The sequence below is a fragment of the Anopheles maculipalpis genome, chromosome 2RL (genome assembly GCF_943734695.1).
Source record: "Anopheles maculipalpis chromosome 2RL, idAnoMacuDA_375_x, whole genome shotgun sequence".
Lineage (NCBI taxonomy): Eukaryota > Metazoa > Arthropoda > Insecta > Diptera > Culicidae > Anopheles > Anopheles maculipalpis.
This window is the reverse complement of record NC_064871.1, coordinates 19,531,813-19,550,151: the sequence shown is the minus strand read 5'-3', so window position 1 is coordinate 19,550,151 and position 18,339 is coordinate 19,531,813. Positions and strand designations below refer to the sequence as shown.

The 18,339-nt window shown below is 44.7% G+C and overlaps 2 protein-coding genes across 2 annotated transcripts in view; both read right to left on the bottom strand.

The window, feature by feature from the left end:
* The window catches only part of LOC126559693 (dendritic arbor reduction protein 1), a 58,720-nt gene extending 44,656 nt beyond the window's left edge, over window positions 1-14,064 (bottom strand). Inside the window, exons 1-3 of the mRNA XM_050215861.1 lie at window positions 13,548-14,064; window positions 13,074-13,484; window positions 6,303-6,419 (exon numbers count right to left, since the gene is read on the bottom strand). Coding sequence (XP_050071818.1) covers window positions 6,303-6,419; window positions 13,074-13,484; window positions 13,548-14,019 — 1,000 coding nt within the window. The 5' untranslated portion in view covers window positions 14,020-14,064. The remainder of the gene's footprint in view (window positions 1-6,302; window positions 6,420-13,073; window positions 13,485-13,547) is intronic.
* Window positions 1-18,339, bottom strand: part of LOC126557567 (protein misato) — a 235,683-nt gene that overhangs the window by 80,916 nt on the left and 136,428 nt on the right. The window lies entirely within an intron of this gene.

Here is an 18,339-nt window from a genome sequence, read left to right as displayed (position 1 = left end):
GGCATCCCTTTAAACAATCGGTGTCCCTTCCTACGCACCCGCATGGTTGTTGTTATTTTTTCTGCGACCGGCCTCGGAACGAGCTAGGAACGGTTAGCATCTTGGTCGGATCGGAAGCTTTTAGCTTGTTTCGTACGTTTTGTGTGGCAAAAAGGCCCAGCTACTCACCTCAAGACGGGTGACGTTTAATGACAAATCCCACGCGTTTCCGGTCACAAACGGAATCAATCGGATTCTGTTTTGGTTGAAAATGTTACTTGGCACACAAATGTTTGCCGCTTATGTAACTTTCAAGAGAGGGTACAGTAGAAAAATCGATGTGAAGGTTTGAAAATATTCTTTCGATGCATTCGTTGCAAGTATTTTGGTAAAAGTCTATAATTACTAAAACACCTATCAAGGGCGATAAAACCAACTGATCAAAACTCTATTGGATTGGTCGTTTTGCTAAGTGTTCCCAATCATATTACCCTAACAGATATTTGAAATGGGTCACGCTTCCAACCGTTTAAAATGCACAACTTTCCCATTTTGCATTCGGTGCACGACTACTCCATGTGCAACGTACAGCCGCAGCTCTTAAGCAGCGGTGCAAATTTAATGAGATTTGTAATGCGAATAAAGTTAATCCCTTACGTACGGTATCGGATTGCACACGATCGCATTGCACCGTACGCGTCTAGAGGTACGCTAGAGAATCATATGGGACTGTCTGTGAATCTGTGAAGACTGTGGCAAAAGGTTGACCAACAAAAACAACACGACACGTCGAGCGCGGAGACACCTAGAAAGTAGAGAACATGTGTACGTACAAGACCGCCAACAGCCAACGTGGTGGCCAAATCGGACCGCCGATCGAGTGATCGGAAATTAATATCCTTTACCCAGATAACCTTACGCTCGCTCGCCTCGGTGTCTGTCGTCGATGGGAGCGTCGTCGTTGCATTTCGTATGCAAGCAGTATTTATATTGAAATTAATTGAATCAAAATTAAAATGTTTCCCGATAGGGGCCACGGGGCTCGACCCGACCCGTGCGCACTACACTGAAAATCAATATAGTGTAAGATTTGCAACGTATTTAAATAAATTGTTCCCGTCGTACGACGGTGGTGTACAAGTTTGTTGGGTGTCTTTTTTTGTTTGTTTGTTGGTTCCTTTACTCTTGACTGTAACAAGATGCAGCTCTCTGGACGACAGGACATGCGTCGTAGGTTAAGGTGTGATTTAATTGCACTGCACAGTTTATGGAGGAAGCTTATTAAAACGTTGGTTTAATCGAGCGTAGGCTTAAATTGATTCTACATTATTGAATCCTTTTGAAAAGTTTATTATGCCATCCATTACACTACTAGTTGGTCTATTCAGTGTAGAAAATCATAGGATTTTTAACAGGAGAAAAACCTTCACATTCATCACAAAGGATGATACAGATACGTAGATAACTTTCAAAATCGTTTAAAAATCTCTCTGGATTGGAACAGCGGCTATCGCATGATGTCACTCGTTCGCTCGATCAAGAGTTGTAAAATAATCTTCCGAATTTTACCAAAACTTCATTCAAATGAATCCTCTTCAGCTCAATGGTCTGCGATTTTCGAAAAGCTTTCGGCCATGTTATCGCAACTAGCCAAGATTTGTGAAGCATCACTTTGCCGAAGATCATCATCTTCATTAGTCAAGTGTCAAGGTTCGTGGCGTCACTCCGTACAATAGGAAACGAATGCACGACAAGTGAGTATAGGCACGCTCTTAAAGTACGCCGCTCGTACGCACTGGGGCGTGTTTTTTTTTTATCTTTTTCGGTACCATAAAACCCGACCGACTGTGCCTGTGAATGTGCTTCACATTCTACGTGCCAGGAAGACGCAGCTAATTAATCTATAAAAACAATTCTTCTCGGTTTGTTTATTTTTCCAATCAGCCGCCCATAAACATAATGTATCATTAGCATAATCTAGAAGACTTTATCGGTTTTATAATGCGATTAATACGTAGTTTCCTGTTTTACGGCCCGTCGGCTTGTGACGGGCGCACTCGTGCCCGCCGGCCGTCGGATTTATGCATGATGAACAACAACATGGACAACGATAGTTTTATATTGTTTTTTACCACTTATCACCACACGGCTGGAGGAGCTGGTTGTTCTATGAAGATGTTTTATAAAATATAGAACCAGTTCAATTTGAAATACTAAGCTTCGATCTTTTTTTAAAAAAAAAACGGTTCTATTCACAGGCTTTCAAAACAGAGCGTTGCGATCTTGTGTTAGATTATTAACAGACGATGCTGACCACCTTTACGATTTCTCATAAAAATGTTGATCGCATAAAGTTTTGACACTTTACGAACAGTCCCGGCCGGTCAGCATCGGAGACTTGCAGGGAATGGTTCATACACTACGGCGAGCGTTTCTACGCAACAGACCTAATGTTGGTGCAATAAAAGTTGAACTGATAAATTTTCGGCCCGACGACATCGTAAGCGAGATGAGTGGAAAATAAAAACCGCGTGTAGCAGCAGCGTACGCTCCAGCGTTCCCATATTTGGGTGTGATGAATAATATGATCCACTTAAGAGGGATGGTCGGATTTGTGACTTATATGCGTGAAGTTTGTAAAAATCCTTGTAATGATGAAACATTGGACACATTTATAGAGACTTAACCTACGCACCGCACACGGGACGCAGCTAGGCCGGGGCTCAAATTTGGATTCAATATTTTTAGGTTGTATTTTTCCCTGCCGGAAAGAAACCCATCGCCTGAATATGTAATGCTAAATTTCCTCCTCAGAAAAAGGCACTGTACACAATACGCGTCAGCCAAGGCGTCTCAGTTCGTTATTAATAAGGAATAAAACAAAGAGGAAGCGAAGATCGTAACGTAGCGACTCATCTTTACTACAGCGAGATCAGACGGTGTGAGACAATCTACGGCACTTTCTTCACAGCCAGCCGGCCGGATCATACGGCCTTACACATCTGTTCACTTTTGTCACATTTATTGATCGAAAAACCAATCATATGCCTGTAGCGCAGGCTCATCCTGTGCGGAAAGCCTTAAAGTAGACAGGTTACCTGAAACTGACACGTTCGTGTGCTGGGAACTAGCGATAATGTTCATTTTTGTTTCACGTATTCTGCAAGACGGTTTTTATTTTCTTGGCCAGATTGCTGCTTGGAAACTGTAGTGCAACGCACACGTTCCATCTAAACTATGGATCTCCGTGCGAATGGAAAACTGGATGGCGTTTATTGGACTGGATTGGTCGGTCGTCGGTGTGCGTGTGCGGTGGGGGAGAAAATTTATTCCCATTTTAATTTATGGTCGTTGACATTTGCCTTCAAATCTGTTCGATGTCGACTTCGGAATCGGAATAGATAATCCGCTTGATACGTTGATCGCTGCGTTCCAAAGGCTAAGGCATCTCCTAATCTTTGCCGTGCTGATCTTGCTTCATTCATCTCCACAACTTTGGCATGAGTATAAGTTTTTTTTTTCGATTCCATGTCAATGACGCAAACGGTCGAACGATCGATAGGAAAAAAAGTCGAGTAAAGTAATTGTAGTGAAGGTAGATTATCTGAGATTTCGTAACAATTATTTATGTATCAAACGACCAATGGAAAGTGAGACTTTTTTCTTAAAAAAAAATGTTTTACGAGACTTCAAAATATTTAACCACATTTGATTCTTCTTGTTGTGTGTCAAGATAAGTTTCCAAATTGTGGGAAAATATTCCCAGCACCAAAAGGTGGCCACACCTCAATTGTGTGTATTATGTGCATAAATCAATGCGTCTAAGATTTCATCAATTTGACTCATTTTGATTGTTTTAGACGAAAAGACCAGCCTGTGATGATGATGACGATGATGATGTGCTAAACTTGGGCGAGGAAATTATTCATGTTCGCATGAATCCATGCGTCTACCCTGGTCCAGGTGGAACGGCAAAGGCTTGGAATTTTTAATAAGACATGATCATTATCACTCACTCGGTTAAGACAATAAAGTCAGCCTATTGGTTTACTATTTCATTCATAAGGTAGGCATCCGATTTCATCCGAGTCGTTTTTTGCCTTACAAAATGATATTGTTTGATTGAATTTTAAGTTGCAAATGAATCATGGGTACCGTTTTGAAGTTTGTTGTATAGCAAATACAGTTTTGAGAACAAAAGTAAGAGATTCACGCTGAAATCACCCAAAACAATCTCGCTGGACGTTGTAGAACTTACAGCGACGGCTAGTGTGAAGCATCTTAAGATGATACCCGGTCATGATGCGCCACCGACAAAGGTTTTGTGTTTCAACTTTATGAATTCTGCAGTTCACAGTGCACTTTCCCCGTGCGCGGCATCCTTCGTCGAGAACGGGAATAAGAGAACGTAAATAACACTTGATCATCGTCTCGCCCGAACCGAAAACCCAAACAGAACCACGTCGAGATCCACTCGTTCCCGGATGCGTTCGGGCGCTACCGTTTGGGCGCGAAATTAGAACCTGGTAGTCATGGCACGAACGTGGCCATGACGCCAACGCAGCTGCTGTCAGCAGCAAGCACACTGCTGTCGGGAAGCACGGTTGCTATTTTGCAACACAAAACCCCACGGCCCCAACCACGGCGAAGCTCATTATGGGACGACGACTTTTCGTGTTATCATTTCGCGCCATTCGCCGTTTCCTGTCACGAGGAAATGGCTGCGTGTGTGTGTGTGTGTGTGTGTGTGTATGTTTATTTGCGTATGTGCTTGGTCCTTAGCTTTTGAAGCAATCAAGAAAACTTTCCAGCAGACTGGGTGGGGTGAGACGGTGGTGGGAAGGAGGCGGTTTGCTAACGAGCTGTAACATAACGCGCCATTATAGCGGGAACGACTTGTGGGCCACACGCTTGATCCGTCTGGTACGACCGGAAGTAACCGCAGCACGGATTTAGCTGCACCGGGCAGCGCGCTCTGGCTGGCTGAAAGTCAACAACACGAGCAAAGGCGTCAACGGCTCTCGCACGGTGTCGGGATTGTTTGCCGATTTTTCCCGCGTCATTTGCTGACGACGTACGTACGTCGCGGCATAAGATTTATCCATTCATAAATCTCCTCTTTCCATGGTGCGGATTCTAATGCCGCGCCCTGATGCTCCCTGAACGCTGACAAGGGGATGAGTCAGGGTGGTGCTTAGCGTACGGTTATGAGTAAAATATAGCCATGCAGATGCGCCATCACGTAATTGGAACTGGGATTGTTTTGGCATCCGGTTTCGCGGATATCTATCGTGCATCCTGCACGTTGCTGCTTTTTGTCGAACATTAGAACACTTTGGCGCGAACACGGCCCGTGCTTATGGTCAGAACAAAACTGTGGATTCCGGCGGGAAAGAGTGCATCCGTATTTGCGCAGGTTACTATGAGTATGGCACACGGTGATGCTACACTATGTTTACGTGCGATCGTTCTTGAAACGGCGGGAACACCGCAAACTATGTCAACACGGATGGCCGATGAACACGGCAGACGGACGAATAGATCGGGTTCAGTTTACACAGGCTCCCGGCAAATGGATGCGCTGAGCAGCCGGTGTATCGGGTTTTGATGATGGCGTTTAATTAGCATATCAAATGAAAATTCATCATTCCCGGGCAAGGTGTACAATTTTTATGTCCCCATCATGGCGGCAAGAGCGTGGCCAGCCATATCTACGATGTGTGCGGAGCTGAGTAGAAATTTCTAAAATTATTGCGATACCTCGTGTCGGTTCATACAAGGTTTACTTTATTAATTGCACAATTCACACTTCAGGATTTGAAAAAGTGATAAAATGATTTATAAGAATTACCAGAATTCAAACTACTCATATCATAATGAGCATCAAAACATATAAACGGCCACCAAACTCATTTGAAAAAAGTGCATTATTGTTTGTTCATCAGTCCAATAAAAGCGTTACGCTCACTGTAAAAAGGTTTTTCCATTGCAACAAGCCATTGTCCATTAAAGGAACAAATATTGCAGACAATTTTAGTGCGAAAAATGAAACTCACAATTCAATGGAGGCGCATTATGCTTGACTATCGAGCAGTTGTTAAAAAAATCATTTCTAAGATTCGCTCATGATGAGCTCAGCTTAAAACACTTGATAACCATACACTTCATTTCGCAAACTTCTCTTTCGATATGGTGGTATTGCTTTGTGCAAAATTCAAAGTTAGTGTTAGCGTCACAGACAACGAAGCAGGCAAACAGCAATCTGTTATTACAGGCCGGTTCCAACAAAATGGCACCCACCGGCGTAATGGATTCGCACTAACCTGTTCCGTTACTTCCAAACCATAAAGCGACCAGATCGTCACTCGGCGACGGATGATAATTACCATACAAATATGGGCTCGGGTAATCAAAGAGCAGTCTTTTAGAGGGCGATTCGCCTGGAAGTAAAGAGAGAAAGAGTGAGCGATGCAGGGTAGCCAAGAACGACGAAACGGCAGGAAGGATGGATACGTGTGATGAGTTGGAATGGAAAAAAAAAGAAGCTGGCAGCTAGGATAGGCTCAAGCCACGACGTCTGTCGGTTTTTGATTGCTTTAGTGTGAATGTGATCGAACGGTGTAAAAAGTTAAAATGTTGTCTTACTTAAGGGTGAAGCTTGCGTGCCAAATCGGCATTCAAAATGGCGTCCTTCGATAAAGTTCTCCCATTTTGTTTTTTGGTTCTCACCGAAAGGGGTTTTGTTCACTGATTCGCTCCGAGAAGAAGCTCTCCGAGTGGTAGTACATTTTACAGTGGTTCTGTTAACTTGATGCCCAAGGTACGTTCAACTTTCGTCCGAGGTTGTTTGTGCGAAGAAAACTCAAATCAGAAGTGTGCGTTTTTTTTTTACAGCCAAGGTTACTAACCTGGCGTACAGGCGAGCAGCGTTCCCAGTCAATCTGGTTTTGAATAGTTTTCCTTAACCATTTCACATCATTAAGAACTGTGTCCGGGTATTAAGAGCCATTGGCGTCGGCCCGACCGTCGTGCCGTAAAGCAGGATCCCAAATTCGGCACTGATGGCCAAGACAGCTTTGGAAACAATCGAACGGTGGGAAAGATTCTTTGTGGGTACACCGGTAGGATAGAGGTTTTGGCAGCAAAACAAGGAGTAAATTTCAAGGCAATACTCGTCTTTCCTAAAACAGCAGCACAATGTCCGGGCGTGGGTTTTCCGATGATGTTTTCAGTTGTTTCCGATCTGGTTTTGATGCTTTATATTCGAAACGTGGTACCATTTCTTTCATACTACTAGCAGCAGCTTGTGAAATGAACCTTCAAAGCTTCACTATTGCTCAATTTCTTCTTCTCTGGTATCTGAACCGGAGCTTCGAGCTTTGTATTTTTTTTGTTTCGATTTGGACGGAGTTCCGTTTTAGGAAGTGGTCGCTATTAATGTGCTACACTAATGCTATTTAGTGCTATTTCCAGCTTGTTACTTCGTACGGGAACGTTCTAAGCTGGCTGGACGATGGATTTATTTTATTTGTCAAGCTCGATGGCGTCGAATACTCACTTAAGGTGGATTGATTCCTTCATAGTTTGAAGTGTTTGAAATGAATATCAGTTTCTTTGGTGGCACAAGCTGCGAATGTTTATTGTTTTCATGAAAGATTTTGCTATGATCCAAGCTACAAGAGATTACATTTTAATTGTTTCATTCCATATCAACTAAAGGGATTCTTTGAAAGAAATGATCGATTTACTTGATGATGCAGTTTTGAACCAGTATTTCGTTGTGTGCTATGATCATGGTACAATATTCATTGTTTAAAGCACAAATCACAAGCACAAAAGCCAACAGAATGTCCCGGATAGCCTTAAAAGTATCTAAATTACCTCATTTAAATAAATCCCTCAACAAGTACCAGTTCTTACCAACCTCATCTTCCTTTTTTGTGGCCTGCCTCCCTTTCAGTGTGCCTTCGTGACGGCGCATTCACACTAAGAGTCGGCAAGGTCAACTCTCGGCGCACCGATAATTCGTAATAAATAAATTAAAACACACTTAAGCAATCGGCACGGGCTTTCCGCAGGTCGGTGATTATCCTAATTAATACACTTGTTCGCTGTATTAATTTATTAGTGCCATCGTGCTGATTGCCGTCAGCTTAATGGTGCTTGTTTGGTGCCTTTTCTTCCCTTTGCTGCCCCGCTCCGGTGCGTTTGCGTTTGTTCTTGTGTTCAACACCCCATTTTCTGAAGGGAGGTAGGTTTTCGGATTCGCTGGTCGAATGTTGTACTGCCATTCGATCTCGAGCTCGGTCCAACGTGGTCGCGGTCAATGCATCCACGATATGATGGAAATCCCATTTCCACTATCAGCACAGCATTTTCGACGACGGGCGACGGTTTCGGTTTCGAATCAACCGGGTACGCGACATCATCATCCACGTCAGCCAAACCCGGCCCGTTGCCGTCCATCGGCAAGCAAGAAGGTTGACACCTTGCACCGTGAATCGACACGACACACGGGATAACAGATTGACCACACACTTGTCGCCGATCGTACGGCGACGAGAAGCCCACGAACAGTGTCTGATTTGAGTCCCTCCCCGTGGCCCCATCCTCGTGTCTGCGTGTACGCAACATCGTATTTTTTTCTCCTTCAACTCCCCAAGTGCTGATCGAATTTCGTTTCAAATTTTCATTTACTTACGTCGCTCGGCAAAAATCGCACCTTCGCCAGTGCTGGCCGTACACCATTATCGCGTTTGCATCGCGCATCAAGTGGTTGGTTGCGTTGCGTAAAAACAGTTCCAAGCCGAGCTGCGTTCAAAACCGAAACGTCAAGCGTGGCGTGGACCACGGCAACGCATTAAGTGGTGCAGTTGTAATGATGGCGAAACCCATCGCCAACCGTTGCGGTCGCAAACGCCAGACGACAGGCAATCAAAATCGGAGCAAAATCCTCCACGCATTCCACACCGGTGTCCGGCTTCATTCCCTTCTGCCCGCTGCCGTCTGGACGCGAGCGAAGATGGAAAAGTCAAGTAAAAGGAAGAAAAAAAAATCGTACGAAGACGCTTGACCAATCCGACTGTTGCTTCATCTTCACGGGTACGGGTCATTACACAGCCCAGGATCGATCAGGATCGTATGGGCAAGAACGGGGGCAAAAGGAGAAATGTTCGAAATCTTGAACCGCGTTGATCCACTCAACTGGCGTAGCGCAGTCGGGCGGTACAGTTCGGCACATGCCAGCGGCAGGCCACGTTATTTGTGTTTAAAATTTATTAACATTTATTTGTCACTTTTCTTGTCGTCGCGCGAGTCAATGCCGTTGTCTTGCGTTGTCGCCAATAATTTACAATCTCGGTTCTATAGCAGCACTCGGTACGTTTCCAGTTTCTTCCGGAATTTCCGCTCCAGTCGCCTTGGACGAACGAGGCCACAAAAATTGCATTCCCTTTGCGGATATATCGTGCATAATGCGGGGAGAAAGTTAACATGCAATCGAGCGGGAAGGCTTTTTTGCTTATGCTTTTGCTTCCGTTTTCGTTTAATGTCGCTTCTGTTTGATGTCTTAGATCTATTCTCAATCATAAGGGTGAGGTAGTTAGTTGTTATGTTCAAAATATTGCCAGTAAATATTTGTCTTTTGAGTAGCATCTTTTATTTGAAGTAATGCTAAATGAATGATCGCCAATTTCATAACTAAATGGCGATGGATATAGTACTTAAAACCAAATACTTCCTCTTGGCCTCCTAGGTCACGTCGGCCATCGAATGGTTTATGAGACTTGCTGATACAACAACGAAGCCTCTGTACTGATGGGATTTGAATCTGTCATGCCGTGTGAAATCCGGCACTCTAGTCTCCTAACCGGCCCGAAGGCCTCACAGACTGATTATGAGGATCGGATATTATGTGATTAATAGATGTTTCCTCAAAATGTTATCATCTGATCGGGCATGGTCACCCACTCGGAGCACTCTGAATCATTCTTCTTCCATAACCGTTTAAAATCTATTCAAAAAATAATCTTTTTTGGGTATGTTCTTTTCTTACAGAGTATCTTTCTACCGTAGCATCAATGCGTCGGAATCATTACCTCCAAATGAATAATGGCATGCAATTCACCGTGACAGCTTGCATTTGGGTTTTTGGGATGCTTACCAATGCCAAAATTACTCATCGTTCTTATCAATATTGCCACTAGCATTCCTGTGCTAAAAGATCAATTCAAGACAACACCAATATGCAGGAAAATAAATGATTTCCTAAATGTTGGTACGCAGTTAAAAATGCGAGGAATGTGAGGATAATGTAAGCACTAGTGCTGGATTGTGATATTAGCTTAGTATAAATCTGATGAGAATGAGAAAAGTGCGCCTGAATCGCCGATCTTTTTGCAACTGTGTATTCGTTTGTCCCATAGTTCATTACAAAGTTCATTTGTGTAGTTCGAGCAGTTCATTTCATGCAGTCCAAATTAGTCAAGTAGTTTTATCTATATCCTATGGTTTTGTGCCTTCTAATTTATATGTGTTTTCTGATTTGAATTCATATTCGAAATATTAATGTTAACCCAAAATCCAACATGAGCATATAAAACCCTTCAAATCAGCCTCAGTGAATGCAAAAATTTATGAATTTGATGTTTAGGATTTTTGATTTATTTAGATTTTTTTAGAGCAGAAATTTAGTAGATTTAGCGCGTGACTTTCATATTGTTAATGATCAATGGTTGCTAAGCATCGTCGACACATCGAAACAAATGGAGAGCATTAGTAAGCCGCTAAATGATGAGATGCACTTTTGATGCACCAGCAGCAGAAGTCAAAAAAATTCAAGCATTTTCAGTAGTAAAATTTACACAATGAGAAAGCTAAATAATTGTCATTTTCGTGCCTGTTTACGTAACTTCAACGAATTGTTATTGAATGAAGGACCATTTGCAATCGTCGTCGAAGCATTCCAGTTATCGGACAGTGATCCTACACACATACGCTTGAGCCTTGCAAGGTTGGTCGACTGACTGGCTGGCTGGCTTGTTGGTTGACTGGCTGGCTGCCTGACTGCTCCGGAGTAATAAATCAAACGCCATCTATGAGCAATTCCGTCCGATATCGGCAAGAGGGCCCTATCGAGGCTTACCAAACGGGCCGGAAAATTCGCTCCAGCAGCATCATGTGTGTAAGATCATATATTCGTGTGTGTATATGTGTGTGTTTGTGTGAGTGTTTCCCTCTGTGTAGGCTTGAACCAGCCATGAAAGCCTTCGATTTGGAGTGTCCCGTGCCAAACGACTCTCGCTGGCTGTCTGCAGATTGCTAATAAATAATAAAATCGAACACCATTCGGTCGAATGTTGGGTGGCTTCGTGGACGATGCACCGCCACCGGTAAGCAAGCAAGAGGAGCAACTGCAGGGTTTCAGAAGGTAAAAGAAAACTGAATATCCAGCAGTTAGGGAAAGAGAGCGTTTATTAAGCAAACAGCAACAACAACAGCAACAGCAACAAAAATAAAACAACAAACACACGCACACACATGGTGCAGCGAAGAAATAAAGCATTCGACGCGACATGCAATCAGCGCCAAGGATGCCAACGCATTCAACAGGTGACGAGTGTCTGGCCTGTTGGCTGGCGCGCGCCACTGCGTTGTGTCTCCGGTCGCTCGGTGGTCAGCATAGGTGGCGGCACTCTGGCATGGCAGCACCTCAGTCGGGAGCGGCACGAAACGGCAGGAAACGGAGCATGCACAGGGTCCGATCTGACAGTGCAGTTGCCAGGACAAAATATGCAGCGTCCAGCCAGAAGAAGGTGCACCGAAGTCGAAAAACATTGAAATTACATTAAATTATATAGACAAAGTCGTGGGCAGAGATAATGCATTTCTTCAACCTAGCGTCCGGCCGCTCAGTGCTCACCGCTGTCCAATACATGAAACTCAGTGCTGCACTTGGTGCACTGGCAGCACTATCGGGAAGAGCTGCCCGTTTGCCTAGATAATGGTACCGCAAGCCACCAAACTGGGCCGACAACGGAGACATTTGATGCTGCTAATCGCGAGAATGGCAAATTTCCAAATGGAATAGATCGATCAAGCGTATGGCGGTCGGGGGGGGGCTGTGCTGCGGTGATTTGCGTACAAAAGAACACGCAAACACGCATTTCCATTGATAGCAGGAAGCCAAAACAAATCACTTAGTAACACTTTGAGCTACACTGCTTGATCACAGCCCTTTAAAGGGATAAAATCTGACACGATCACGGTTGCAACAAACAACCGATTCGAGTGCAACACTGTTAGACGGCAGGTACATTGAGAGGACTTTTTTTTCGAATAAATTTAATTTCGGTTCCACAAACTACCCTTTGGCAGCTGTTACAGCTGTTGCCGGTCCGCTGCATTTCTATTGCACATACCGGACGAAAATTCGTGTCGTGTTGAAAAAAGAAAAAAAAACAGTACCCATCGTCGCCACCGACGATCAACGACCCAGTTTTAGACCCACCAATTTCTGCGTGTAACAAATCGGCGAAAAATTGCTTGCTGCGACGCGCCCGATAAAGCAAAAGGGACATGAAAAAAAGTCAACTACACGCAGGCAACACAGCGAGCTAGGAGCGCGGAAGGCGCAAGACCTGTGGCAACAGCTGAAAACTTTGGCCGCTGCCCGAGTGACCAAGACGACAGCTTTAATTAAACGATAACGCTAATGGACTTAATGATAAAAGTGTCTAGTTTTATTAATAAATTTAGCACAAATTGACGTGACGAGGCGATGGAGAGTGTTGGAGTCGCGGACAAGATAGAGGGATAGAGAGATAGAGAGGCGGCAAAGTGTTGTGGCGAAGGCCTGGACTGGAATTGTATTTGTTTGCGTGCGTTTGCAAACCAGCATTCGAGGTACATGTGCGCCATAGAAAAATGGGTATTCCCGAATGGAAAACGATCTTTGGTTTTGAAACTCTGTGTGTGTACTGTGTGTGTGTGTGTGATGGTGGTATGTAAAGGTGGCATATTTTTCGTCAACAGCACGCTTGTTCCTGCACGCAACGGAGTGAGTCAATGAAGCCAGATGGACGGTAAACACTTACCTTGAAGCTGGTTTGCTGATGTCGCTGCCGCTGAAAACTCGGCCGCTTTCTGGAGATTCACTTTTGGACGGTTTTTAGCATTGAACGACGCTGAGGAAGCTAGCGAGGTCGATGGGGCAGATGCTGGCGAGAAAAAGGATGCAGTGACCGAGGGAAGGTGATGGGACAACGAGGAAGGAACACTGGTGGGGATGGAAGGGGATGAGGAGATGGTGGTGGTGGCGGTGGTGGTGGTGGAGGTACAGGATGCTGTTGTTATGCTCGCCACCGTCGAGCTGCTCGCCGATGCGGCTGCCGATGAAGAATTCTCCAGCAGCAATTGCTGGACCTGCAGTATATCGACGTACTCGTCGAGACTGGATGCCGCCGGGTGTGTGGAGCGTCCAGTCGGCAAGGAACCACCGTTGGAGGCTGAAGAAGAATAAAATACGAACGATAAGACAATCGTCGTTACTTTTGGTCTGCAAAACGTACCGTTCAGTCCGAAGCTGCTAAATCCCGGATACAGGCCGCCGACGGTCGACGAACCGTTGCAGAGACTGGCAAATCCGGCGTGCCCGAAGCTGACCGACGTTACCGGTGACAACGACGTCCGGTGACTATGGTGATGATGATGGTGATGGTGCAGCGTTGGCTGATGATCCTGTGGCTGCTGTTGCTGAGCGAGATGGTGCCCTTGGTACACACCACCCTGGTCAACCGTATGATCCGGCCCGACCAAGGCCGACGGTTCGCCCAAAGTTCCGTTCTCGGACGGGCGCGTACTGGGCGATGCGTCCGAACCAACAGTACCGTTGGAAGGATGCGATTGTCCGGACGGAGACTGCACCTGCTGATGGTGGTGACTGTGGTGATGGTGGTGCGCGTGGTGATGCAGCAGATTGAGGTTCGACGTTGCACTTACACTACCGTAGATGGGTTCACTTTCGCGACGCATAGCTAACATTTTCCCTGCCGTCAACGCACTGACACGCACGGCACAACAATGCAAACGAACGCCACACAAAACGGACGGAAGAACAGAACGAAACTAAACAAGAACAAACGGTAGGAAATGATAAACACTCCATTAGTGCGAAACGATTGATTCAGTACCGGCACAACGAACTACACGGATCATCACGGACTAAAACACGCGGAACAGTTGGATACGACATTTCCTTTTAACACACAATCAGCATCTTCACAGCACTACGACCACGGTACGGAATGGTGTTTCTTGGTTTTGACACACCGACTAACAATTTCACTTCACTAAAACCACACTACTTGCCACTTTTGTGTAGAGCACTTATAATACTAGCTATACGCTCATGATGGGCTATGATTAAAGCACTGCAAATGGTGTGTACGATCGTTAGATTGAGATAATTTCGTGAGGTAGCCTTAAGCAGAACACCGTTACACTGTTGATATGAAAGCACTTAGCACATTTGTCGCACCATAATAAGCCTGGAAAGAAATGAAAACAAAAATTAAATGTTTTATGTACGTTCTCAAGCTAAGAAGAGCAAAACGATCGTTTTGAAAAATTAAATTGAAGGACTAAACATGTCGCCGGCACTAACCGAAAGTAACTCGCTGTGTTCATAAAACTTTCATTTATTATTCACTATTTTTCACCCGAGTTTAGAGTTCAAATTGATCTTTGCAACAACAATAATACACAATAACTTGTTAACTTCGTTAACCTTAAAAACCTAACCAATTTTGTTCGTGTCGTTTGATTCGAGATTAAATTCGTGTCACTTTTTATTCACTCTTTTCGCAGAGGTTTTTCGTAAAATCGCACGGACAATAAACGCTTTTGCTCGCACTCGCACCGTTTGCTCGCAACGCAACGCGGCAGACGCGACCGCGGTACTCAGGTGTTTCAAATCGGATCGTTTCGCAAACTGAACCGCCGATCGAGACCGTCGGGAATGAAAGTGTAGCAACTTCCCGGACACGTTGCGCTTGCCGCAAACGCGAAAGCAGCTGCGCACCGTATGCGCATCCAACACGCCGTAGGTCGCTGTTGGACAGGAAATGCGATCCGGGGCAGGCAGGTGGGCAGGCGATGGAGGAGAAAAACATCACACCGCAGTGAAAAGTATGAGTACTGGGCCGGTTGAAGCGGTGACGAATTTTCTTTGGTTCGCCTCAGGTCGTACCGCGGACTCTTCAGGGTGGGCCAGCGGGGTTTGTAGGTGTGGGTGGGTTTTAGTATCTCGGACTTAGTATCCCGCCTGTTTTCCTGTGCGGGTGTGCTTTGTCGGTTGGATCATCACACGTAGACACACAGACGTTCGGGCCGAACAAGCTGCCAAACTTAAAATGTCAAACGACAGTCACCGAGCGTTGCGAAGGTATGGGTTTGTGGTGTTATAAGTGAAGAAAGCAAGAAAAATGGATCACGTATCGCTGCTGTCTGTTCGCTTTCAGGGAGAATTTCGCGGGGATGCTCGCGGAAAGCGATGGTTGACGTTATTCACGATCATAACTTTGCAAAATTTACCCACAACACACACGAGGGTGATCTTCAAACGTTCGCTCACTAACACACCCGGCGAAGGAACACTAAACACTTGTTTGCTTATTTTACGGCGGTGACGTCTTGAGGAGAACGTCTTGCATGTTCGTTTGTGTAGTTCTAAAACGTTGTGTTTGTGAGATCGTGTTAATTTCGTCACTAAATAACAACATTTTGCAATCATATTTTGAGATGATATTCAAGTTCAAACTTCCGTTCTGTGTGAGTGTTGCCAGAACGATCGTGCTGGCTGCCATGAGGTCAGAATGTCACTAGAACAGCACTGCGTCACACATTTGAATTTCCTTTCTGTTAAGTTTTAAACACAAAAAAATTTTTTTTTTGAATAAAAGCACTCTTACTTCAATTTATTCCAAACTTTGTATCACTTATCTACATTTCTTAAACTGTTCTATATGCACTCATCCTAAAAAATGTTCCATTCATCACGTTACACGCGCGCACACACACCCATACACATCAAACTGCGCCCTGTCCTGACGGGCAGGCAATCGAACGATTAATGAATGGAGTTCGAACTATTCACCATTCATGCAGCCAAATCGACACGATATCTGCAGATCGTGTGTATTATCGATGCGCAACGATTTGGACGGCATGCTTCCGAGGACCACTGCCGCCATGTGATAACTGTACACGGGAACGAGAGCGGCAACCAATAGTAGCGATAAGTAAAAGAGAAGAGAACACGGGCCCGATAAGAGCACCGAAACGGCCGTACACATGAGTGGGCTGGTGGGTGGTGTATGCTGAGCGTTAGATGCTTATGGCGGTGAGAGTAACGACGGCGACCATGATGATGATGATGATGATGTAGTGAGCAAACGAATGGAGAAAGTGAGCAACAGGTGCTCCTTGTAAATGAAGACGCTACTCAAGTACGTTTGGGAAGGAGGGCTGTTCCAAATAAAAACAGGCAGAAGCAAGACAACGCGATGTTGTAGTACGAAGTTAAATGCGAAAATTTGAATAGAACGGGAAAGGAAAGGAAAATAATTTAATGAGACTAAAAAATACAAGCAAATGCATATTAAAACAACGTCGAGAATGATTAACAAGATTTTCGTTTTTCTTCCCCCCCAGCATCGCCTTCGCCACCACTTCGAGGACATTCGATGATGAAGAGTTGATATGGAGTCTGCACGTGGGCGTTCCGGTGTTACTGTTGGTATGACAATGACAACCTGTTGTGGTGTGTGCTGCCGGTGTTGACTTTAGAGTAGGCTCGAAATTTCTAGAATCGCTATGTTAGGAACACCCCAACATACACACACACATTTCTGTGCGGACTGGTCGAGAGCCTACAGTGTGTGAGGCACCTGGAGGCGCCTGGTAGCTCGTAAAACACGACCGAATGCAGTTCGATGATTTTCGATACAGATTATGAATGAAGTTATTGTGCCTGTGTAGGTTCTAGACTAAGTAATGGAATTATTTGGGAGCTGATTGTTTGGATTTTTTTTATCAAGACATTAGTTAAGATATGTTTGCAACAACGGACAATACGATGGTAAGCAGTAATACTATAATATAAATAAAAATACATACAATAATTGAATTCAAATGCGACGGTACGACGGTACGCCGTAATAGTACAATATAAAAATAAATTAAAATGCAACTATCTGGTTGTATCATCAATAAACTAGAAATCGTTATAAATCATTTGAAAAAAAAAATATTTCAAATTAAAATAAAAAACAAACGTTAATCTCAATGCGCCATATTATCTAAGCAATGTCTAGCACGTTTACTAATTTAAAAACAACATAAAGTAACATACCGGAAAAAAGTTTACAGCTTCCGAACACTTCTAAACAGTACCATGAGCCACTTTCACACAAGACAAATACCATGACAAGACCACTTTCACACAAGTAAATCGAATTCTTTCTTCCAAGCTTCTCTTCGTACACAGCACAAACACTAGCGATCACACGTTCCGGCGCAAAACTCGTAGTAAAAACTGTTCATTTAATTACCGTCAAAAAACCGCCGTGGAAAGCGTCGTCCGAAGAATAGGCACGCGTTCAAAAAGGGAGAAAAAGGTCGGCTTGGCCTTTGGCTGGCTTTTACTGCTGCTACTGTTTCGCAGGGCTTGCAGAGCGAGAGCGTGAACCGAGCGCCGAGCGGATGTACGAAAAAATAGTGAATGAAACCGCGTTCCGGTGGAAAAACGTGCCACTTTACGCACCCTGGATCCAGGGAAACAATTGCGAGCGGAACGAGAGTGTGGTGTGTGAGAGTGAGAGAGCAAATTGGAAACTGGAAAGGGAGGATAAAAAAATGGTATACTGATACACCTTGAGTAGGTAGCAGTACGCGTTCGTGTTTGTGTGTTGTGGTAGAAGGAAGATGCCAGGACCCGGAATCAAGGCGAATCCGGCCTGAAACCGTACTACTAAAATCCCTCCAAACGTGTAGAAACGGCACGAGAATTGTCACCCAACGTGTGCTAGAACGAGAGACAAAATGTGGCCTCACTGAGTGGGTTGCCGTACGTGCAAAGGGAAACGGTACGGCCTGTGTAGGTGGCCAATAAAGCTGGGCAGGCGACAAGAGTATAGTGCGCGCCCTGTACGAGAACGGGCACACTTATTTTGTGCAACATCCGAACGCACCGCACCGTGTGCGTGAGCGAAAGGTGCGAAGGAAAGGCGAATGGAATTGTTGAGGCAGCAAATAAGAAGAAAATCGTCCGCCGCACATAAAATAAAGTAAAGAACGGGCGAC